This window comes from Vulpes vulpes, chromosome 12 (assembly GCF_048418805.1).
Source record: "Vulpes vulpes isolate BD-2025 chromosome 12, VulVul3, whole genome shotgun sequence".
Taxonomy (NCBI): Eukaryota; Metazoa; Chordata; class Mammalia; order Carnivora; family Canidae; genus Vulpes; species Vulpes vulpes.
Genome location: NC_132791.1, coordinates 161,254,886 through 161,272,646, shown reverse-complemented (window position 1 = coordinate 161,272,646; position 17,761 = coordinate 161,254,886). Strand labels below are relative to the sequence as shown.

The 17,761-nt window shown below is 47.3% G+C and overlaps 1 protein-coding gene across 17 annotated transcripts in view; it reads left to right on the top strand.

Moving 5' to 3' along the window:
* Positions 1-17,761, top strand: part of NPHP4 (nephrocystin 4) — a 118,296-nt gene that overhangs the window by 76,141 nt on the left and 24,394 nt on the right. For 10 of the 17 annotated variants that reach the window (XM_072731115.1, XM_072731112.1, XM_072731122.1 and 7 more), the window contains 5 exons: positions 342-403; positions 2,335-2,442; positions 3,776-3,924; positions 4,073-4,264; positions 4,712-4,899. In XM_072731115.1, coding sequence (XP_072587216.1) covers positions 342-403; positions 2,335-2,442; positions 3,776-3,924; positions 4,073-4,264; positions 4,712-4,899 — 699 coding nt within the window. Of the gene's footprint in view, positions 1-341; positions 404-2,334; positions 2,443-3,772; positions 3,925-4,072; positions 4,265-4,711; positions 4,900-17,761 lie in introns of all 17 variants that reach the window. The other 7 variants (XM_072731108.1, XM_072731121.1, XM_072731119.1 and 4 more) reach the window with 1 other exon arrangement.

The following is a 17,761-nucleotide window of genomic DNA, read 5'->3' as shown; positions in this document are numbered from 1 at the left end:
TGGGAGTATGAGCAGATGTGAAGATGGAAAGGCACAAGATGGGTGTGTGAGGACTTCATGGGTCATGAAGCCCATTCTTGGTGACACCACACAGTCAGAAAGTATGAGGCCAGGTGGGGTGGCCAGGGGTAGGGGAGCTGGAGTGATAGCAGCCCGAGCTCAGGTCCGTCCTCTGAGGCTGTGACCTGGGGGAGCGGCTCTGGACCTTACTGCAGAGTGATTGGTCTGCCCAACGCCAGCGGGAACACCAGTCACAGCCAGGGGCAGACGGGTCAGGCCCTGAGTCAGGCCTCCCAAGGCTCCTGAGTGCCCCTCCCCACCTCTGTCTGCTTTCCCTCCAGACCTGCCAGCACTGCCGCCCCAGGGGCTCGCTGCCCTCCAGGACTCACCGGTGGGACCAGGGGTAAGTCTGGGCTGAGAGGCCTGTTTCAGAATTCCAAAATCCATTAATTAAAGGCCCCAGGGGCAGAACGTTCTCTGCATTATTAAGAACAGTGGTGTCTCTTTTGCTTTGCTGGGACACATTCAGTACTTTTAAAAAATGATGTGCTCTCTCTGGCAGTTATGTCTGATAGCTGAGAATCTTTCAGGGCCGAGTAGCCTTTGTTTTTTTCTGAGGTGCCACAGTGTGGTCTTCATTTCCTTTTCTTTTTTTTTTTTTTAAGTTGTGTTTTTAAAGTTTTTTAAAAGATTTTATTTATTCATGAGAAACAGAGGGAGAGAGAGAAAGAGAGATAGGCAGAGGGAGAAGCAGGCTCCATGCAGGGAGCCCGACGTGGGACTCGATCCCAGGTCTCCAGGATCACGCCCTGGACTGAAGGCAGCGCTAAACCGCTGAGCCAGCCGGGCTGCCCTGTGGCCTTCATTTCCTCCTGTCTTGTCTCTACCAGAAGAGGGTGCCTGGCACTGACCAGTGCCCCGGGCAGTGGGGCCAAAGCCAGGCCCATAGGCTGAGCAGCTGGTGCTGGTAAAGATGGGCCACCGCCTATCAGCGGATAGTTCTGTGTGCAAGGGTCTCCTGCATAGGAAGAGAGGTGCTGGTTGTTGGCTGGCCATTGAGTCCACCCCTTTGTAACCCCAAGCTTGTCATGGTGCTTGCCAGTGGTTCTGGCATCACCTTGTTCAGGGTCAGAGTTGGCTTGTCTTCCTGATGACTTTGCCAGCATCACCCTGGAAAATGACTTATCTAGAAAAGTCGAATAATTCACTATCAAAGTCTGTCTCAAGGAAGTGGGTTTAACGTGTACCAAGCAGCTTGAAAACTCGCTCAGAAGTGAACGTTTTATTTGCCTGAAGACACATGTCTGGAGACAGCCTCCCAGGCTTCCCTACTGGCCCATTACAGCAGTTTCCATGTCACCCTAAGTGTTCAGGGCCACAGAACAGTGCTGCCCACTTCCTGAGGCAGGAAAGTCTCAAGACAGCTTGTGGGTCTGAAGGGAGCTGAACAGACCCCACAGCTCTTCTCTGCCCTTGGGGCTGCTGCTGGGTGGGGTCCCCCATTGCCACATGCCTACCCCAGCCACTCCTTTGATCTGTCTCGTGTTGGGTTCCTCTGTCCCAGTACCGTGCTGGGCCAGCTAACTGTGTATGTCATAAAGTGAGTCCAAGATTTGAGAGGCAGGTCTTCCATGGAGCGTAGGCCCTCCTTAAGCTGCATTCACTTTCCAGACATCTGCGACGTGACAGGAGGCTTACATGCACCAGGTTCTGGCCAAGTCCTTTCCACGACTTCTCATTTAATTCCCGTGATAGTCCTGTGATTTAGGTACTATTTTCACCCCCATTTTGCAGATGAGGAGACAGAGGTAAAGAAAGGACTCGATGGCCTGCCCTCAGTCACACAGTAATAGTGGTGTGGGGATTCAGTCTCAGCACCTATCTCTAGAGCTCGTGTCGGCTCCCATTCCAGTCACTGCCTCAGTGACGGGATTGTGTCCCAGGCACAGCGGTGGTGAGGCCTGGAAGGGACCTTGCACCTGTTCAGTCCCTGGCTGGATGTGAAATCCAGAGAAGTTCAAAGACCAGCTGCCCCCACAGCCCATAAGTGGCAGAGAACCTGTCTTCCTCGGCCCTTCCTCTTTTCCACCTGCTGTTCCTTGTTACTATTGTTTTTATGCCAGTGTTACCATGTGGTAGGGACCACATTCTTGCCTCTTAGTAACTAGTAAAGGAACGAGAAGCGGCCACCCAGCAAGCGGTTGCAGACCTCACTGCCTTCTGTGCTATGTCTCCTGGGTTTATGCCAGTGTGAGTGTATGTGTGTGTGTGGGGGGGGCGCTGGGATGTAGGGGGGCTGTGTTCCACCTCTCACCCACTCTTCCTCCCCCCTAGTTGTCCCTTTCCCAGCTGGCAGCTTCCCCACAGCCTGTCACCCGCTCCCGCTCAGCCACACCCCTTCCACGGCAACCCGACCGCTCTAAGCCCCCGCCGGCCCAGGAGGTAAGCATGGCCACACTTCCTCCTTCCAGGGAATGGCTCTGAACTCCTGACATCTGCTGGAGTCTTTGACTTTGTGAGCTGTGCTGGTCCTTGGGGAGGTGGCTGAGACCTTCTGGGTTCTCTGTGACATGGGTGTAGGGACAGGGTGGCAGGGGGAGTGGGTGGGCATGGCTTACTTCCATGCCCCAGGTACTTGCCACCTTTCTGTCCTCCAGACCTGGGAATTTGGTGTGGGAGCTCTCCCTGCTATGAGGCTTACTTAGGCTTTTGCTCTGCCTGACAAGACAAAGTTAGACACCCCCTCAGATCTCTGTACATGAAGGGGGAAGGAAAGTTTTGTTAGAGTTCCAGATAGAGGCTGATCCAAGCCTCCAGCGCTCCAGGACACTCTCCTCGTTGGCAGCAGCTGAAGGAGAAGTAGTGAACCGTCCTGGATTTGGATGCATCTAGTGGGGAAAAAAGGCCTGTGTTTCCACTGACCTTGGGGAATTCACATAGAGTTTGGTTTCAAAAGTTGGCTGGCTCACCTGCAAACTGTATCTTCAGTCCTGTACTGGAAGTCTATTGAGGAAAAATAGCACCATTAAATTATTTACTTGAAAACAGTACTGTGAGATGCCTTATTCTAGAACATGTCTAGGGCTCATGTATTTATGAAAAGCCTGCATTTCTTATTATAGGCAGCTGAGACATGTCGGAGTTATCGCTGGTTTTGTGGTATGCCTTTTGAACTGAAACAGAAAGCTAGGTGAGCTGGTGTGAAAGAGAGCATTCTGATTGCCAAACAGTCTCTTCATTTAGACACGTCTTCTGCTCTGGAGGGACCTGGAAGGTGGAATACAAAGGAATGACTAGAATATTCAGGTGATGGGATCAGAGAAACGTCTATACAGCTGGGAGCTGAGTAGTGGTCTGTCTTGCAGTGTTGAAGGAGGGTTCATTTTTCTGGTCTATCAATGTGGTTTTTATGTTAATTGACCTTCTCAGACAGCAGATCTCTTAATGGTGCCAGTTCATAAAATTGATGATACCTCCCTCATTGCTTTTTGACTCACCTAAAATACAAAATGGCCCAGATAAATTAGAATTTCAGATAAGTGGTGACTTTTTAGTATAAGTTCCAGATATTTCATGGGATATACTTACATTATACCATAATTATTCATTGTTTGCCTAAAGTGTAAGAGGCACTTGGGCGTCCTGTATTTTCCTTTGCTGAAGCTAGCAGTCCGACAGGTGGCTCATCAATGAACACCCCCCCATCTCAGCCTCCTCAGTTGTTACAGGCTGGGATCCTTGTTGGCCTCACTTGGGGCCGCATTTTGCTCAGCAGGAACCCCCCTCGGAGGGCAGGATCTCTCACCTGGAGGCCCAGCTGAGCCAGGCGTCCTTGGTCCTGGGAGCCTCTGTTGCTGAACAGCTGCAGGAGCTGCCTTTTACGCCGGTGCACGCCCCGATTGTTGTGGGAGCCCAGACCAGGAGGTGAGAGGTAGCCCTGAGGCCCCTGGCATGCTGTGCTGGGAAGACTGACTCTGAACAACAGGCTTTCCCCAGAGAGGGGTTGTCAGCAGGTCCTACCTCTTTGCCGGCCCTTTCCTGGAGGCCGGCCACCATGATCTTTCTGTTTTAGCTCTGGAAGTAAGCTCTCACGAGCCTCAATGGTGCTTCTGCAAGCCTGCGGCTTTCCTGAGATTCTGGATGCCAATAAGCAACCAGCCGAGGCTGTAAATCCTACAGATCCCGTGAAATTCAACCCCCAAAAGGAAGAATCAGATTGTCTACAAAGCAACGAGATAGTACTGCATTTTCTTGCCTTTAGCAGGTGCGATCTTAAATATTCTATTTATGTTACTCTTTACCTGGCTTTCACTTTCCTTGCATTGAAGAAACCCCTTTGTATGGCTCTGAGTTGGCAGGACTCTCTATGCTGAGGTCTTCCTGGATTAAGGAATGCTATGTGTTTTTGTTTTCATTTGGTTAGGGTGCTCACACAGCCATCTCTAGATGCTGTGAAACTGGCTTTGCCTGAACTTCTGTCATTGACATGGACAGTGTTGTTGGCCAATTCTCGGTATTCATGTAGCTCTGAGAGCAGGGTTCTCCAGCTGGGGCTGAAATGGGTTGCTGTCTGACGGGCTCCCCAAGATCCCAGTAGAGCTGCTCATGTGGGTGGATGAGGCAGTGTCTTGCCTGTGGTGCTGGGCTCTTGAAAACCCAGGTTCTCTGCTATGGATACTTGATTAATTTGGGGATTTTTTTTTGGATTCAGAGTGTCCCAGGACTGCCAGGGAGCACCATGGCCAAAGACCGTGTATTTCACCTTCCAGTTCTATCGCTTCCCACCCGTGACAACGCCACGCTTGCAGCTGATCGGGCTGGACGAGACGGGCAGGACAGGCTCTGGTTCCCTGTTGTATCTCCTGGTTCTCACTGACAAAGATGGCTCCTCTGATGCTGGTAAGTGCTTATGTGTCTGGCAAAGATGTGAGAAATCCAGCATTGAGTCTTGTTTGTAAATTGTATTACTTACAAAATATTGTATGGTGAAAATATTCAAACACGTGCAGAATTTGAAGGAATAGTGTAATGAACCAGTGCTTCTGCCAGTGGGTGCCAGCAGCTGTCAACTGTGCCCCCCCCCGCAGACCCTAGATCCCTCGAAGCAAAATCTATGACTATTTCCTTATGTATATTTAAAAAATAAAGAGTCAACTCTGGGAAATGAACTAGGGGTGGTGGAAGGGGAGGTGGGAGGGAGGTGGGGATGCCTGGGTGACGGGCACTGAGGTGGGTGCTTGACGGGATGAGCACTGGGTGTTATTCCATATGTTGGCAAATTGAACACCAATAAAAAATAAATTTATAAAAAAAAAAAAGAAATAGAGGGTAGTGGATGCCAGAGAGAGGAAACATCTTGAACAAATTAGAAAAGCAAAAAAAAAAAAAAAAAAAAAAAGATATCTAAAAAAAAAATAGTCTTGTTTGAGAGGACATAAACTCAGTATTATCCTGCTTAAAATTAATATTAATTCCTTAAATGTTATCAAATATTTAGCTACTGTTAAAATTTTCCCAGGAACTTTATAAAAAACTTTTTTGAAGTTGATGGAAGAAGGATTTTTGTTTGTAAGAGGATACAGTTTTTAATAGTTTGTTCAGATCAAGATCTTGGGAAGATGTGTGTTGTGGTGACATGACTCTCCAGTGTGTGTGTCTGCAGCTCCCCTGCCGCCCCTGGCCTTGGTTGTTGTGTTATTTGTTGAAGTAGCCACATTGCTTCATCCTTCAGAGCTTCCCACCGTCTGCACTTGGGTTTTGCCTCCCAGTGGTGACATTTACAGTGCCCTTCTCTGTCACCTGTTTTTCCTGGACATTGGAGATCTCTATGCATGGTCAGAGGAATGACTTTGTTTTGGGTAGGAACTCTCTGGGGCTGGGGCTGTGCAGGGGCTGGTCCCTTCTTTCTGTGGCTAGTCAGTGGCTGTTAGGATGGTTGCCCATAGGCTGGTTAATTTTGCTCAAGGTTGAACAGTGGTGATGTTGTACTTCTGGAACACCTTTTTGTTTTTTTGTTTTGTTTTGTTTTTTTATTTATGATAGACGTAGAGAGAGAGAGAGAGAGAGAGGGGCAGAGACACAGGCAGAGGGAGAAGCAGGCTCCATGCTGGGAGCCCGACGTGGGACTCCATCCCGGGACTCGATCCCGGGACTCCAGGATCGCGCCCTGGGCCAAAGGCAGGCGCTAAACTGCTGAGCCACCCAGGGATCCCCATCTGGAACACCTTTTTGTTTCTCAACTGGAATCCTTCCATAAAGAGAAACTTGCCCTCCTCAACTATGGGGTTATTTGAGGTGTAGTCCATGCAGGAAAGGCAGAATGGTGTTCAGTTCTTCCCATTTATTTACGAATTTTCAAAATAATGAGCCAGTTCCCTAGCATTGTTTCAGAGTGGGGCCAAGGGCTTTTGTTTCTGGCATCATTATAAACCACACTGCAATGGGTCAAAACATACCAAATATGTTGTTTTTATCAATGATGAGTTACCCCTCTTTGGCCAGTGGCGGGGTGTTTGAGGGGCAGAGCTGGGAACCCTTGCTGCCCCTTTAGTAGAAAGAATAGGTGGGAAATGCCATATTAAAATGATAATCAAGTGAAAGTAGTTTGGTGACATTAGCATCAGACAAAAGAGACAAAAGGCAAATGCGGTAATGAGGATAAAGAACCCTATTAAATATAATCAAGACAATAATCACTGGGAAAATAAATAATTCTGAACCTGTGAACTGCCAACAAGCAGCTTCAAAACACAAAAGAAATGTTGACACATTGACAGACTTTAGAAGGGGAAATTGACAAACCTATGGTTGTGGAAGGTGATGAACCTCCCAGTGAATTGACGCATCAAGCAGAAAATAATCAAGGATGTAATAAGATACAATTTAAAAAAATAATCTTATAAAACCTATAGAACCAATTAAGAGGATGTGCATTCTTTCCAAGCACGCTTGAGACTTATTTACAAGAACTAATCAGTCGTGTATACGTGTGCATGTTTTAGGCCATGGTGCAGGCATCACCATGTTCCAGGAGACCAGTATCTGATCTGAATGGCATGACATTCTCTGACTGTAATACCACATGTCAGAAATCAACCACTCCCTCCCCTAAAAAGGCTCTGAACTGCTAGTTTTTTTTTTTAATTTTAAAGCATACTTTTATTTATTCTGTGGGTCAATGAAGAAATCAAAATAAGAATGGTTATTGAAAACGGAATCACAAAATCATATTGCAAATATTGCAAAACAAATGAGATCCAGGTAAAATGTTATTTATAGGGAAATTTACAGCTTTAAGTGCTTGTATTGGGAAAGAAGAAAGTATTTTTAAAAATTCTGATCTAATTGTTCAACTCAAGAAGTTTGAAGAAAACAACCAGAACAAATTCAATATAAGTAGAAGGAGAGAAATTTTAAAATAAGCATAAATGCTTAGAAAACAGGTAGTAGACAGAGTTTGTCTGGGCTTGGGGTGGGGGAGTCATAAGTACAGCAGGTTATGCTGTTCTCCTTTGTCCAAGGTCAGAATCAGTCAAGAGGGTCAGAGCTATTGCAGGCACTGGTCAGCCCAAGAGTTGGGTGTGCTTGCTGGTGCTCACCTCATCAGATGGGCTTTGCTGCCGACAGAGGTAGGACCACCTGGCCACAGACCCTGGGGTAGAGCCCTCGCCTCCTGCATGTCTGAGGATCCAGCATCCTGGATTCCTGCAGACAAATCTGGAAAGAGAGAGGAGATGGGGGCACAGCTCAGGCCCTGTTCCTTTTCCCAAACCCTCAAGCCCATGCATGAGCTGCTTTTGGTCTGGGAGAGGCACGTGCTGGGCAGAGGGTGACTGTAGGGGGTCCCCACTACATGAAGTGTGTGGCCAGCTAAGGATGCTCTCTTGCAATACTCTAGGTTTTCTTTTCTCAACTCCCTGGGTTTCCTAACCATCCTGGGACCACTTGTCCCAAACCAACTGCCTTCCCTTTGCTGATGCTCCTGGGGGACCATTGGTGGACAGTTTAGCTCATGCTCCCAGAAGGCTCTGAAATGGATCACAATAGTGCATCGATTTCAAGGCTCCTGGGCACCTTTGCTGAGAAACTGTCTCCTCTTCCATTTCCTGTTCCCAGCCCCATCTATCTGCTCTATCTGGAGTGGTTCACCAGAGGTTCTGTGATGAGGTTAAATGAATAGTGTTCAGGTAATTTAATTCAAAGGCCAACCATGGAGAGGTACTCCTGGTTCAAATATAAATCCTTTCCATTAGGAATTTCCCAGAGAGAAATTAGTCCAAAAATTAAATTTCCTTGTAAGTTGAAGTCCAAAGAAATTAAACTCCAAAATCACATTTTGTCATTATTGGATTAAGACTCGAAGTCCAAAAATCTTAAGTTGAAGTCCAAAACAAGTTCTTTTCAGTGTCTTACCTGATGAGGCTCAGCCAAAGGTCCACCACCCCACTGCCTGGGCACCTGGCTGGGGCTAGGCTTCCTCCAGCAGCCCCAGCTCAGGTCCCCATAGCTCAGTGCCTAGCCCCACTAGAGTCTCACTTAGGATATATTTTCTTTTGTTAATGAAATGTAACATGCATGCAACACAGTGTTCAGTTCTCCGAATTTTAAAAAAATTTATAGATTTTACTTTTTAGAGCAGTTTCAGGTTTATGGAGAAATTGAGCTGGGGGTACAGAGTTCCCATCCACCCCTTGCCCCAGAAGCTCCCCTAGTTGCTGAACCAGTGTTGATGCTTTGTTGTTAGCTAAAGCTCAGAGTTCACAAGGCTTATTCTCGGTGGTGTACCTTCTATGGATTTTGACAAATGCCGAGCATCTGTATCCCTGTGCAATATCGTAGAGAATAATTTCACCACCCAAATATGCCCTGAGCTCCACCTCTTTGCCCCGTCACCCCCTCCTCTGTCCTCATTGTTTTGGAGCGTTATACACTTGAAATTATATAGTATATAGCTTGTCCCGACTGGCTTCTTTCACTTAGTAGTACACATTTGAGACTCTTCCATGTCTTTTTGTGGCTTGGTAGCTCATTTCTTTTTAGTGCTGAATAATACTCCACTGTCTAGATGGACATCCATTTGCTTACTTACTGAAGGGCATCTTCGTTGCTTCCAGTTTTTGGCAATTATGACTAGAGCAATCATGGACATTTTTGCTCAGGATCTTGTGTAGACATAAATTTCCAACTCCTTTGGGTAACATCTAGAAGGATGGCTGCACGGTTGTATGGTAAGAGTATGTTTGGTTTTGTAGGAGACTGCCCAACTGTCTTCCCGAGTGGCTGTGCCATGTTGCGTTTCTGCCAGCAGTGAGTGAGCGTCCCTGCTACCCCACATCCTCCCAGCATTTGGTGTTGATGGCGTTCTGGATTGTGCCCATTCTCATATGTACATGGTGACATCTCACTGTTGTTTTTATTTCCATTTCCCTGATGACGTGTGATGTGGAGCATCTTCTCATGGGCTTGCTTGCCATGAGTCTTTCTTTGGGGAGGTGTCTGTTCAGATATTTTGCCTGTTTGTAGAATGGATTTTCTTATTGTTGTATTTTTTAAGAGATCCTTCTTATATTTTGCCTGCCTGCACTATTATCAGATGTGTGCTTTGCGAATATCTTCTCCCAGCTTGTGGCTCATCTTTTTCACGGTCTTACCAGTGTCTTTCGGAGGGCAGAGGTTTGTAATTTTAATGGAGTCCAATTTATCAATTATTTCTGTCATGGATTGTTCGTGTCTTTGGTGTTAGAGGTAAACACTCGTCACCACACCTGGAATTTTTGTCCTCTACTTTCTTTCAAGAGCGTCTAAGTTTTGTGTTTCAATTTGGGTCTGTGACCCATTTTGAGTTAGTTTTTATAGCAGCTGTAACTTGTACACAGTGAACACATCTGTGTGATCACCAGCCCACTCAGATAGGGCCGCAGACCCATCCCCAGGCCTCTCCCAGCCTTCTCCTTTCCCACCATCGGTGGCTTCCCCAGGGGTGACCACTCTTTGAATTCTGGCCCTGTAGACCAGTGCACCTGCAGTTTTGAACTGAAATAGGATCATCTTGCGTGTGCCTTTCCGAGTCTTACTTCCACTGGATATTGTGTCTATGAGGTCCACACAGGTTGTTGTGTGGGGCAGTAGTTTGTCCTTTATCTTGGCTGTATAGAAGTCTCTGTCTGAGTATTGCACACCATTTATCTGATTAGTTGTCCATAGACATTTGTATTGTTCCCAGCTTATTTCTTTTTTTTTAATTTTTATTTATTTATGATAGTCACACACACACACACACACAGAGAGAGAGAGAGGCAGAGACACAGGCAGAGGGAGAAGCAGGCTCCATGCACCAGGAGCCCGATGTGGGACTCGATCCCGGGTCTCCAGGATCATGCCCTGGGCCGAAGGCAGGCGCCAAACCGCTGCGCCACCCCCTGTTCCCAGCTTATTTCTTTTGAATAATGCTGTGGTGAGCATTCTTCTGGTGCATATGTGCCTGCACTGGTGTTGGGGGTGTGCCCAGGAGTGAAATTGCTATAGGGTCGCACATGTTCATCTTTACTCAATTTGCCAAGCAGTTTCTCCCAGGGCACATCTGCTGGAGTAGATCTGGTCTAGCAGGAGACGTGGGGGCCTCCTGAACAGAAGCTTCTGGAACCTGCCGCCCTGGGTCTGGTGGCCTCTGCCCGAGGCTCCTGGTTCTCGGTGTTCCTGGTTGTGAGCAGAATTGTTTCTTGTTACCTCCTCTCCTTAGGACGGGGGTGTGCCCCTAGGGCTTCCATGCTCGCTGGTGCCCCTGCTCCTTCCAGGGGTCCAGGTGTGTAGTGGGCCGTTCTCCACACACATGGTACCTTCCTTCCTTTCGTGTCTTTTGCTTTCAGGCCTGGAGTTGGATTTTTCTAACTTGTTCCTCCTGGTGTTTCAGCGACCTTCCTTAGCAAGGGCGCTGGAGTCATTGAGCTGTCATCGGAGAGACCTCCCTCCCCCCTGGGCTAAAGTCTCATCTGGGGCTTGCCAGCCCTCCTCTGGGTCCATCTGGTGCTGCCTTGCCTGCGTTTTCTTCGGTGGATCTCCGCATCCAGTCCCATGTCCTTTGCCATGGAGATCGTGTCTGGGCCATTGGACATGCTTGAGTTAACTGTTCATCTTTTTCCCTCAATCATTTGAAAGTCAGTAGCAGGCGAGGTGATGGTTTGCCTCTGAACATAGCAATAGGCTCTATTGAAAACCAGCCTCCATCATACTGATGATGAGAGGGATCTCACTGTTTCCTTTCTTGGTTTTTCCTTGTACGCTTGTGACAGTGACTTTTTCACTCCAACATTCAGTCTGGGTCCTGGGTTGTGCTGGGAGTTACCTCCCCAAGCTCCTTTCATCTGGAATAGTCCCCTGCATTCTCTCCCCAGGGACAGTGGCCATTGGAAGGTACCAGACCAATTGTCACATAGAACGTCGCTCATTCTGTGTGCATCTGCTGGTTTCTCCCCGAAGGGCTTGTGCACGGGCAGGTAGGGCTGACGCTCCCCCGGGGCCTGGATTTCATCAGCAGTGTGGAGGTCAGGCCTCTTATCCTCAGGGCGCTGGCTCTATCTGCCCCTCATCCCTCTGGGGGGCAGGGGGCCATTCCCCGTGGCTCTCAGCACGGACTACTCCGGCCAGTCATTGGCTTCATGTGAATATCCACCCAACAACCTTTTACCCACTTCTTTACATCCTGGGCCAGGTCTTTTTTTTTTTTTTTTAAAGATTTTATTTATTTATTCATGAGAGACACACAGAGAGAGAGGCAAAGACATAGGCAGAGGGAGAAGCAGGCTCCACGCAGGGAGCCCGATGTGGGACTTCAGGATCAGGCCCTGGGACAAAGGCAGACACTAAACTGCTGAGCCACCCAGGGATCCCCTGGGCCAGGTTTTTAATTGGAATTTGTAATGGTAATTTTTCTTAATTTGTCATTTGGTTTCCCTTTATTCACTGACATTCTTTTATTAAAAAACCAGTTTTCCCTTATCAACCAAGAGTGAACTATATATACATCCTCCAAAACAGAGCAAATGTTTGATACTTTCCCTTTAATTTCCAGTTTTCAGAGTCAGAAGCTGTGACAGTTACTCTGGTGGTAACAGTTGAGGTTTTATATGTCTTTTTTCTTTGTTTCTTGTGTTGGCTTTTGAATCACTCTGATATCTATTCACTGTGATATATTCATTACTACTGCTTCCCCTCTGTTTGGCTGCTGGTGGCCTGGTTAACCTAGGAGCCTGGGCATGGCCTTGCCTTCTGGGTGGCCCAGCATCCTCGGCTCCTGTGGACTTCCTCTGCCTTTGACCTGGACCAGCTGCTTCTCCTGCATGGGATTTGCTTTTGGAGACCGAGGGCTGGGCTACTTTTGGTCCTGCATGGCCTTGCTTCCAGGCCTTTACCTGGGCAGGGCTGGAGAATATATATTCAAACATGAGTTCACATTGATATTTCTAATTCAGATTTAGGGTTTTTTCCTTAATTTATTTTTATCTTTTCCATCTTATACTGAAAATCATGCTTCCTGATCATATGACTTGCTTTCTTTATGATTTCTATAATGTACTTTTAGAATTTCACTGCCAGTGTTACTGCCAAGGGCACGCGTGCTGAGTGAAGAGGGTTGAGGTTTCTGGCATTCTCTGGGGCGGAGCCACATCCCGCTGGGGACTTAGTTAGTTCAGCATGTCAGAATCCCTGCAGCTCATGCTTTCCTCTGTGGAGCTGTTACCAATTTGATATTCAGTCAGATTCATTTATTTCAATTTGTCATCAATTTTTTATTGGCTTTCTTTCCCTTCTGATATAATTTCTTGGAATATTTACATGGCTCACAGTCTAAAACCGTTGTACCCTCTAGACCATGCGCCCCCTGCGTGGCCTCCTGGAGGTAACCAGGCTTCCAGTTTCTGGCTTTTCCTTCTGATGTTTCTGTTTGTTTCAGCAAGTAAGCAAATATATTTTTATTTCTCCTTATTTCCTTATTCAATAGGTAGCATACCAAATATGCTCTTTTGTCACTTTGCTTTTTTCCATTAACATTCTGTCCTGAGCTTGACTCCATGTGGGGACCCCCTGCACTGTTTTCACAGCTACATTGTCTGGCACTGGGCATGTGCTCTGTGATTGATTCAGGTCAACCTCCTTCTGATGGACGTTCAGGCTGCTTTCAGGCTTTGAGTTTCAGATAATGTAGTAGCTCGTAACCTTGTGTTTACATGTTCTCTGTGTGTGGACATGTGTTTGGGGGGCGTTACTAACAATCAGATTGTAGCCGTCAGCCACTCCCCTGTCATTCAGTGGCCTTCCGAGCTCCGCTTGCAACGCATGGGGCTGCCTATTTCCTCAGGGCCTTGCCCACAAAATGTGGCATAAACTTTGGGATTTGTATAATCTGATCGATGTGAGATAGATCTTAATGAAGTTTTAGTTTGCATTTCTCTTATAATGAGTGAAATTGAGCATCTTGGATATTTGTCTTTCTGCAAACCTCTATTCATATTTTTTCCCATTTTTTAAATCCAATTTTTGTTCTGTCCTTTATTTTGGGAAGTTTCTTGGGGAGATAAGCTATTACCTGTGATATAAATTGGAAATAGGTTCTCCTGTTTTGGTCATTTTTACTTTGCTCTTGGTATGTTTTGCTATGTAAAGTTTTATTTTTAAAGTTTTTTTTTTAAAGATTTTATTTATTTATTCATGAGAGACAGAGAGAGAGAGAGAGGGGCAGAGACACAGGCAGAGGGAGAAGCAGGCTCCATGCAGGGAGCCCCACGTGGGACTCGATCCCAGGTCTCCAGGATCACACCCTGGGCCGAACGCAAGCGCTAAACCATTGAGCCACCCAGGGATCCCAAGATTTTTATTTTTAAGTAATCTCTCCATCCAGGGTAGGGCTCAAAACCACAACCCTGAGACTGAGACTTGCAGATACCCCATAAAATTTTGCTGTTATGCCATCTAATGTGGTAGTCTTTAGTTTTATTGCTTCTAAATTCCTGAGTCATGGATGCGAACGTGTTCTCCTTGGTTCATAAAGAGATTCACACACATTTTCTCCAGGGGCCTTATAGGTTTCATTTTTTACATGAGACTTCTGGTCCATTTGTAGTTTGTCCTGTTGTGCTATGGAACATAGGAGTCCAGGTTTATCTTTTTTTCAAACGTCTGTCCTTTTGACCCAATGCCATTTATGAGAAAGTCCATCTTTTTCTAAAGTGACTTGAGAGCCACCCTTACCTTATACCCTTTTTTTATGGCTCAGATTTATTTCTGGATTTTATGTTTTGTTCCATTAGACCAGAGGTTGGCAGACTGATTTCTGTTAAGGGCCAGATAGTAAATATTTCAGACTTTCTGGGTTATATATGTTCTCTCTGGAATCTTCTTCTTTTTTAACAACCCTTTAAAAATGTGAAAGCTCTTCTTAGCTTACAGCTGAATCAGCCTGTGGGCTGTGGTTTGCCAAGCTCTGCATTAGACCACTTGTCCACACAGTAGGTGTGCTGTGGAGCTAGAGGTGCAACTTTGCTCTGACTTACAGCTTTCCCTCCATGCTTCTTCTTCCCTGCAGCCCCACTACCACCCCACATTCTGGCTGGGTTGGTTTTCCATGTGAACCTGTTAGCCCTTTATGGGGGTTCTGCTGAATCCAGGTTAACCTCGGGAGAAGTGCCCTCATGGGACATGGGACAGGGATATGGACATCCTCTCATGTCCTCACTCCTGCTTCCCTGACTCTCCAAAGACACACTCATGCAGGTTTTGCTCTTTTATTATTTTCTAACCAATTAAAATTCATCTTTATCTTTCTTGCCTTTTTTTTTTTTGTATTCTTCAGTGTTATTTTTCTAATTTGAGTTGCTTAATTCACTTATTTTATTCTTTTGTTTTTGTGGATGCAAAGTATTCAAGGCTATGAATTTTCCTTTGATTACAGCTTTATGCTTTGGTGATTCAGATAAGTAGTATTTTCATTATTTTGTAGAAAATCTGTTTGGATTTTTTTTTAAGATTTTATTTATTTATTCATGAGAGACAGAGAGAGAGGCAGAGGCAGAGGGGGAAGCAGGCTCCATGCAGGGAGTCTGACGTGGGACTCGATTCCAGGTCTCCAGAATCACACCCTGGGCTGAAGGTGGTGCTAAACCGCTGAGCCACCTGGGCTGCCCTGGAGTTTGTTTTCCATTTGACATCAAGTTATTTAAAAGTAAACTGTAAATCAGTTTTTAAAAAATTGTTTCCAGTTTCTAATTTGTTGCATTGTATTCAGAGAATATTGTTTGTGTTATTTTCACCTTCTGGAGCATATTCAGGTTTTCTTCGTGGCCAGGTATATAGTTAATTTTTATTAATGTTCCAGATAGACTCGAAAGATATATTCAATGTTAGCAGGGAATGGTGTCATATGTACATGTATACGCTCTATGTGATGGATTATCTCAGCTGGCCTTCCATGCTGTTGTTTATTGCCCACTAGGCCTGCCCTGAAAACAAAGTGATTAGTTGATCTCTCCTATTATTATGTTTTTATCTGTTTCTCCTTGCGTCTCTAGATTTTTGCTTTGTCATATGGTGTGTAGATATTCCCAGCTGCTGTATATTCATTGTGGATTGTAGACCATAGTGTTATAAAGTGCCTGTCATCTGTGGAAGTTGTGGATGCCTTCGCAGAGTAGGGGTGTTTGTGGGTCATGAAGGAGAGATGGAGACTGAGGACCATCCATCCGGAGGAAGAGCACCTACCACACTTGGATGTGGGGGTGTGGCTGGACTGAGGCTCAGAATGGAGCCAGCTGGGCTGGGGCTTGGTATTTGAGAGGGGGTGAGGGAGGTAAGCTTGGGAATCTGAGTGGACCCTGGGGAGGTGCCACTGCCCCTGAGGTCTGTCTTGTGTGAGTAGATGGTCAGTAACATTGCTCACTTCTGAGCAGGATGGAGATGACACAGGGTTCCCTTTGCAGATGCTTTGGCTGTGTAGTGGGATGGACTGCAGGGAGTGTGGACCTCAGGGAAGACCACTGAGGAGCCGGTTGTCTGAGCTGGATAGAAGTAAAGGGGCCCAAGCCTGTGGCAGGAGGAACTGGGAGCCTCCAGCATGAGAGCCCTGAGGCTGGGCCCAGACCAGGATGGCCCCCACAGCCCCACATGCCTCCCCCAGGTACTCAGCATGCCATTAGCTCTGGGCTGAGTGTGTTATCCTGTGACCATGAGCTCCATCAGGTGGGGACCCTCCCTGTCTGTCCTCTTCTCTCATGTTATCCCTGCGTGGTGCTTGGTGCACATGCTGGGGGCACTGCAGTTATTTGTTGAGTGTGAGTTAATGGTGTGTCAAAAGGACCAGGCAGCTGAGTGGATGCAGTGGTGGTGGAGCTGGAGCCAGCCTAGCAAGGGCGTTGCAAGGGCCTGGTGCCAAGGAAGTACTTTGGGACGATGTGACAAGGAGCTGGTGTGGGAAGGATGGAGGGTCCATCTGGGACATGCGTCACCGGGGAGCAAGTAGAACTCTGGATGGAGAGTCTGTGGATCTGGGGGATGTTGGAGGTAGAGTATGGAGCTCCCAGGGCTGGTGTGTGTAGGCATCGTTTGGGAAGTTGGCCCACAGAGGTCAAACCTGTTCTGTCTCCTCGAATCAGAAGTGTGACCAGTGTAGAAGCCAGTGGCTGAGCTCTTCCTTCTCCTGTAGCCCAGGTGGGCCTGGAATGGGGTGCCATACCATTCAGGCCATGAGCAGGGTCTTGGGTGTTTATAGGTCTTTGTCTGGTCCTCACCATGCATCTAAGGAGCCAGCCTTGGCTCCCATTATTTAGGGGGTGTCCTGAGAGTGACCAGTTTTCACAGGCCACTTAGGTCTCAGCTGGTAGGTGGCACTGGGGCAAGGGTGGTAGGTGTCCTTGGCCTCCATTGGCCCTGTGACTTTTGTCTGGTCACTGGAGATGTGATACTAAGGACTGGCCTGCCGCTGCATGATGTCGTTGCCACCCCCTCTCTGAGCCTTTTTCCTGATTCCTTATTGCTGGGCTCCCTTAATGAGGTGTCCCTGTGAATTCTCACTGTGGTCAGAGCCAGGCCTATGGCAACTGGTCCTGGCTTAGTATCCCGCAGGCCCATGAGAGGCCCTCAGTGCCCAGTGCTGTGTCCCATCCCAACCCGCTTCCCTCCTTCAACTAGAAGCACTGTTCTAGTCTTGAGAGGAGAGGGGACGTTCATGACTGTGTGCCCCCCGCCCCGGGGGGGCTGAGGTGGCTGGAGGCAGAGACTGACTTGGGTCGCACTTCCCAATGCTGAGTAACGCTAGTATTCTACTCGTCAGAGGCTCTGAAAATATGTTTTTTTTTAAGATTTTATTTATTTATTCATGAGAGACACACAGAGAGAGGCAGAGACACAGGCAGAAGAAAAAGCAGGCTCCATGCAGGGAGCCCAATGTGGGACTTGATCCTGGGACCCCGGTATCATGACCTGAGCCAAAGACAGATGCTCAACCGCTGAGGCACCCAGGTGCCCCTGAAAATAGGTTATTGATGGGAAGGGGAAATGTTTGTGTTGTTCTCTGCACTGTAACTAATGATTTTAGTGGTGTTTTTGTCAATTTAGAATCGAGGGTGATGCCACCTGGAGAAGCTGTCTCAGAGATGACCTGGTAGCCGGGAGTGGCCACTGGGAGGTGCTGTGTGAGGGCAGCTCAGCCTGAGCTCCATGTGTGTGCGCGCGCGCGCTCATGTGTGCTGTCCCACTTTTGACGGCAGACCATGTT